The sequence below is a fragment of the Salmo trutta genome, chromosome 14, assembly GCF_901001165.1.
Source record: "Salmo trutta chromosome 14, fSalTru1.1, whole genome shotgun sequence".
NCBI classification, from domain to species: Eukaryota; Metazoa; Chordata; class Actinopteri; order Salmoniformes; family Salmonidae; genus Salmo; species Salmo trutta.
Genome location: NC_042970.1, coordinates 55280522 through 55286521, shown reverse-complemented (window position 1 = coordinate 55286521; position 6000 = coordinate 55280522). Strand labels below are relative to the sequence as shown.

Here is a 6000-nt window from a genome sequence, read left to right as displayed (position 1 = left end):
AAAGGTTGTGTCTCTCCATCTAAACACACTGAACTGATCAGTCACACCCCAGTTTGAGATAAAATTAAGATTATCTTTTGACAAGGCTTTGAAAATAGTTACGGTACCATTTCAATCTGGTACTGTGCAATCTTCACAACTGTCAATCATTCACCCACGCACCTTGACCCAAATACCATAAACTCCTACATAAGTACCGTACACTGATTGTTCAATAGCGGTCTTCATGGAAGCAAACCATATACATACACCTTGACACGATGCAAGGTATCACAGTCTGTATAATAACACAAATAAACTGATTTGTCCATTCTTTATTACATTATAAAAACAAAAGTCTGCTGATGAGCAGAACTATTTACTTCCAAATAAACCAAGAAAAAATAAGACAAATAATTTATGATACATAATAAACAAAAATATATACAAAGAAATCTATATCATTGCTTCTGAGAAACCAAACAAATTGTCAGGTCTGAGACCTGGTCGAGGTAGGTACAGTAAATCATATGCTTTTAACAAAACTTATAAAACATTGTACAATTACGAGTCGACAACAGAATGAGTTTCAAGGCATGAGAACTGCATTATTTCACAATAACACACCAAATTCCTACCAACAGGTCGGGGCTTTAAAGTTTGTGTAAAAGAAGAAGTCTAATTGGATAAATGTGTTAAGACATGACATTTTTTTGCAATTAATGGCAATAATTGGAATACATTACATTCAACCCCTTATTAGAACTCAAACTTTGGATCCAGCCCAAAATAAAAAACCACAGCAAGAGAACAACCAAGTTCATAACATATGGGGGAATGTGGAAGAGACCGTATTCAAGTTCCATGTTTCAGTAACAAATGGCTGCTCACTGATATAGCTTACGCTACAAATTAGACTGTTACATGTAGTCTACTTTATGAACAATGACTTTGGCAAATCGCTAAAGGGCTGAACGTGGACCTATTGCTCCAAACCAAACTTTTTTACTCAACCACATTTAACTGTCTCTCAGTAACATTCACTTCTTCTTGAACAGTCACTGCAGGGGATGGACGCCATCATGCAGATTGTGGGGAGCGTTAAATCTGAAGTCCAGACAGGTCTTCTCAACTGGTCTATTTAAATGTCTCTAAATGTTTGTGTTAGACCTCATCTCCTTGGTCCCACCATTACCTCCTGAGCTGCTCCAGTTTAGCTTTGAGCTGCTCCTGCCCGTCTCGGAGCTTGTCTCGCTTGGCGTTCAGTCTCTGGCCCTCCAGCTCCAGGCCGCGGATGCTGTCACGTGCCCTCTTCAGGATGACCACCTTGGAGGCCTTGTCGTTATTGGACAGCTCGGGTACGTTGTCCCTGAGCCGCAGGAAGCAGTTCTTCAGCTCGTTGCGCCGCTGCCTCTCCATCACATTGTGGGTATGCCTCTTCTCCTCCTCGTCCTCCATGTCCGGCGACTGCCTAGAGGAGCTGGACTGGTGGTGACTGCTGAGGTAGTGGCGGGACGAGGATGAGCGGCCCGACGAGCCGTGGTGGTGGTGTCTGTGCGGATCGGAGACCCGGGAGCGCTTGTGGTAGGAGTTTGAGGCGGGCGAGAGCTCTGGGCGAAGGGGCGATGTGGGGCAGGGGGCAGCGTAATTGTGCTGCAGCTGGATCTCCAGGTGTTGGCGCTTGATGGCGCGCCGTTGCCGCCGGCACTCCTCTACCGACTGGGAGGGGCTGGCAGTCCTCTTCACAGTCACTACGTCTATCTCCTCCTCTGTGGAGAAGAGAATCCACAAGAGATTGGGTTAGCAGTCAATTCCGATAACATTTGAACAACTGCAATTCAGATGCCTTGGCTTTAGACTACCACATTTTTAACTGCGACTTTCTGGACGTTGTTGACAACATTCCTTCCACGTTGTTTATCATTTTGTATTGCAAGCTTACACAACAGATAGCCTAACTTATGTTGTTAATTTTTGCTGAAGCTCTTGAGAAATAGTATTGAACGGTGCAAGAAAAACATGGTCCTAATTTAAAATTCCCTTATGAAATTAAGGTGTTTAAAAAGCATGCATGAGGAGGTCCACTCTATTGTACAACTGAAATGTCACTACCTATGTCAAATGGCCTAAAGTCACTTTCTAACAGTTCCTCTTAACATTAAAGCAAATAACTCACATGCTATTGTAACCTTTTCATTTACAAGCACAGCTTAGGCACGAATGAGGACCAACTCACCAGTATCGCTAGCACTGCTCCAATAAGTTGAGAATTCACCTCCTGCCGAGCCGTAGTCGGAGGTCGACTCGCTGCCTTGCTCCTGACGGTCCTGCCTGTCCAATAGTAAATCCTCATTCTCCAAAGCTTGGCACGCGAGTGCCGCAGTGTGGCAGTCCAGTGTGGAGCCAGCAATTTCCTCAAAAATTCTTGTGTCTATGTCCGAGAGCAGCGGGCTGCTGGAGAGCACGGACGATAGCTTCTCCTCCATAGACTTATCACTGAGGCAATGCCACAAACAGTCGTCGGACTCCTCTGGCTGTTGGTCTTTTGTCACGGTTGCATTGCCATCGTACAAAATGTCAAAATTCCAATTTAGTTGTGGGTCTTGATCCTCCAGGAGTATATCAGAGACGTAGCTCAACTGGTCCTCCTTGGAAAGTGGTTTGGCATTGAGTCCAACCTTCATCGGAGGGGACTGGGGTGGCGTGGGGAGCGACTGTAGGTCCTTCATCAAGCTCTGGCAGAATTCATCATCAAATAAGAGAGGCTCCGAGTAGAACCAATCTTGCGACTGAGAGAAACTCTGCAGCATTTTGGCTGAATCTGGGAAGAGGGAAGATAAAATGTGTTAAAAAGAACAGTAGAATGCAGTTCAGAATGCACCACCACAAAAAGGGCAAAATACTATGCAAGTGTGGTGAGAGTTCTCAAACTTTTTAGTGATGCTCTTAGTACTCCATCTGCAAGCACAACGTTTTATTTATGTTTACATCCTTGCCCGCCCCAATGAGGGTGGTCATCAACCAGATGTTATCCCCATGACATAATTTAAACAGCTGGGGAGCTCAGTCTCCAAATTAACATTTTCCTCAAGCAAAGTTCAACATCTTTCCCATTCAGATTCACATTTTCAGGTTGTGTTAGTCGTATGTACGGGATATACACATCAAACGAAATGCTACTTTTCGTTTCCTTCTCGACAATTCAACAATAAAAAATGATTAAAGATATGAATATGAACAAATTAAATGGCTCAGCAGAATAAAATAAATTTTTTATAAATAAGTAGGCTGGCTATAATACAGGAATGCACAATTTATGGGAAAGGGGAGTTGGGGGACAAATGTTTAAATTGGGTAGTATTTAACAATAACATTTCAGAAATATCACAGGTACATGTATATCAATCAACTACAATGCATCTACCACAGTTAGCTGAATAGCTGACGTTTAGTTGAACATTTAAATACCGGAGATTGGTGCTGAAAAACTACGGCGATCCAGCCCGCCCACACTTGTCGCCGCTGAACTCAATCGTAAAGCGTGGTTAAAATACCAGTAGACGTTTTAAAGGGCTAAAGTGGTGCAGTTACTATAAACAAGCAGTAGGCTAGCAGAACTGAGAAATAACTATGGCAAAACTAGGCTAACGTTACATATGGGCGTTCAACCTGGACATTTCGTTTGATTAGTTAATCTGGGGTGGGTATAATTTGTGGAACGTTCCAACAGAATATGTTCCAAAAACGTCGTAAAGTACAAGGTTGCTAAGAAACAACGCATACAAAGTAGCATGATCAATTCACCTAGCTAACTAGCTGCCGAATAGGAATCAACTCACCACGTAGTTTATTCTTAATGTTTGTCCATAGGCTACCAGAGTGAAGACAGACATTTTTCGTAATAAACGTGATGAGTGACAAATTTAATGAAATAGCCCACTCCCTAACTTTGTATGCGTTGTTGTTGGCAACCTTGTTATTTACGAAGCTTCTGGAACAGATTCCTGTTGGAATGTTCCACAAATTATACCCACCCGTTAATCTGAATTTACAAAAAAAATACAAAGTAGCCTAACATGCATCGACAGTTGCACATTAAAAATGTTTGCCAAAATAAAGAATTGAAGCTAAAAATCACTCATGCATAATAAATGACCCTTTCGTGCATTCTGTAATCTCTTTTGAAATAGAAGTGTTTTAAACGTCTGATAGCGAGCTAGTTAGACAAACTACGAAAGAAACCCAGCTAAATTACCGGCATGTGGGAAAAAACACGTGAAAAAAACCCATGTGAAATAAACTCTAGACCCTGTAAATATAAACTCTTACCTTTATTCTTTCAGGGGGTGAGAAAAGGAAGAAGACGCCTTTTTTCGTGAGTTGTTAAATTCCAACGAAATTTAAACAGAGATAAACTAATGTAATTATTCTGCTGTATCTGAAAGTACTGAAGGTCCACTGCGTTTTAATCTAGCTACCATACCTCACGCACTATACCAGATCGATCTGTGGGTGGGTGTGGCAGCGAGACAGATTTCACTATATACTACCACAGCACAGCAGTATCCTTCCACAGCCCAAAATCGCGCCAAAACGTAACAATCAATATGGGACATTAGATTTTAAATATTCTACTGCCTTTATAATGTTCATTTGGTATAAATACGTATGCATCTGCTCGGAAAATACGGGGACAAAACACACACCGCAGAACGTGTTTAAGGAAAGGTCTATACCGTCTGGAGACGCGGATGGATCTACTCTCCATGCGCATTATGGAATTCCAAGAAAATGGAGGCGGGCTGGGTACAAATTTACACGTGTGTTCTCACAAATGCCGGGTGTCTCGTCTGGTTCTTAGCACCAGCAATAATAATATTAATAATAAGGCATCTTCCGTTTTATGATATGGGAATGATTTTATGGCTACGTTGGACATTTCAAAGCAATTCACCAGCCAGTCCTGGAACGCACCATAGATTATTTGCATGCATTTACGCCTAACAAAACGAAACGCCCAAACTATAATGCCGAATCTATTAATTCAAATACTAAATAATAGTACGGTTTAACCTTGCGAAAATTGAAGTAGAGGGTACCCTACAATAGTATTCACATTAGTTACATAAGGAAGAGCAAAACTCGGTGGGGAATCACAGAGTAGATGATCCATTACATTGACCAGATACTGTAGTATCTCCTGAACAATGTAAAGAAACGTCTTCAAAAATGGAAGGCAGTCGGGAGAAGAAAAGATCAGGTGGGACCGTTCTAGCCAATAAGAGGGCAGATACGCGTGGACAACGGTTTCCACTAGTTACCACAGCCACAAAGTAAAGATAATGCTAAATTGGGGGAAAAAATCATGAAAACCCAAATTTGCTTTTTGCTTCTACTTCAAGGTTAGGGTTAGGCATAAGGTTAGCAGTGTGGTTACGGTTAGATTTAAAATCACATTTTAAGAAGATACATTGTAGATATAAACTGGGTTTATGACTTTGTGGCTGTGGTAACTAGTAAAGACCAAGCACAACTCCTATCTATATAAAGTGTTTTTTCCTTAAAGTTGCCAGGATGTCACGTCTCCTACTTATATCAGTACACTCGTAACAACCTAATCATTATGAAACTTCAGTTCGATCAAATAAGCCACACGTAGCAAATAAACCATTACATGTTTTTTTTCTTCTCCAAATTCAACACTCTCTCATTGACCTCCATACAAAAACTCGCTCGGTGAGCGGAAAAGAAAGCCCCCTGCTGGAGAAGACAGATTTTTGGGCCCAGTTACCTCTTGCTTCACCATTTACTCTCTGGGGAATGCACTGCGTACTAGAACAAGGAGTATGTGCAGCCGGATTTGCATCTGATACAATTAGTCCAGACTACAAAGTGGATTTTTGCAGACACAATCTATTGTTTCAGGACAGGAGCCGGGAATTGAATCACTTTGCAATATATTCTATGCAAACAATGAACTTCTTTTTTATTTTACATGGGTTAGATTTGCAATACAAATCT

At 41.5% G+C, this 6000-nt stretch overlaps 1 protein-coding gene across 1 annotated transcript; it reads right to left on the bottom strand.

The window, feature by feature from the left end:
- Positions 1 to 299: 299 nt before the first annotated feature.
- Positions 300 to 4515, bottom strand: mych (myelocytomatosis oncogene homolog). Its single transcript, XM_029776433.1, has 3 exons — positions 4309 to 4515; positions 2216 to 2800; positions 300 to 1748 (listed from the first exon to the last, which is right to left on the bottom strand). The coding sequence occupies exons 2-3, from the start codon at positions 2787 to 2789 to the stop codon at positions 1171 to 1173; spliced, it is 1152 nt and encodes a 383-aa protein (XP_029632293.1). The 5' UTR covers positions 2790 to 2800; positions 4309 to 4515; the 3' UTR covers positions 300 to 1170.
- Positions 4516 to 6000: the final 1485 nt, after the last annotated feature.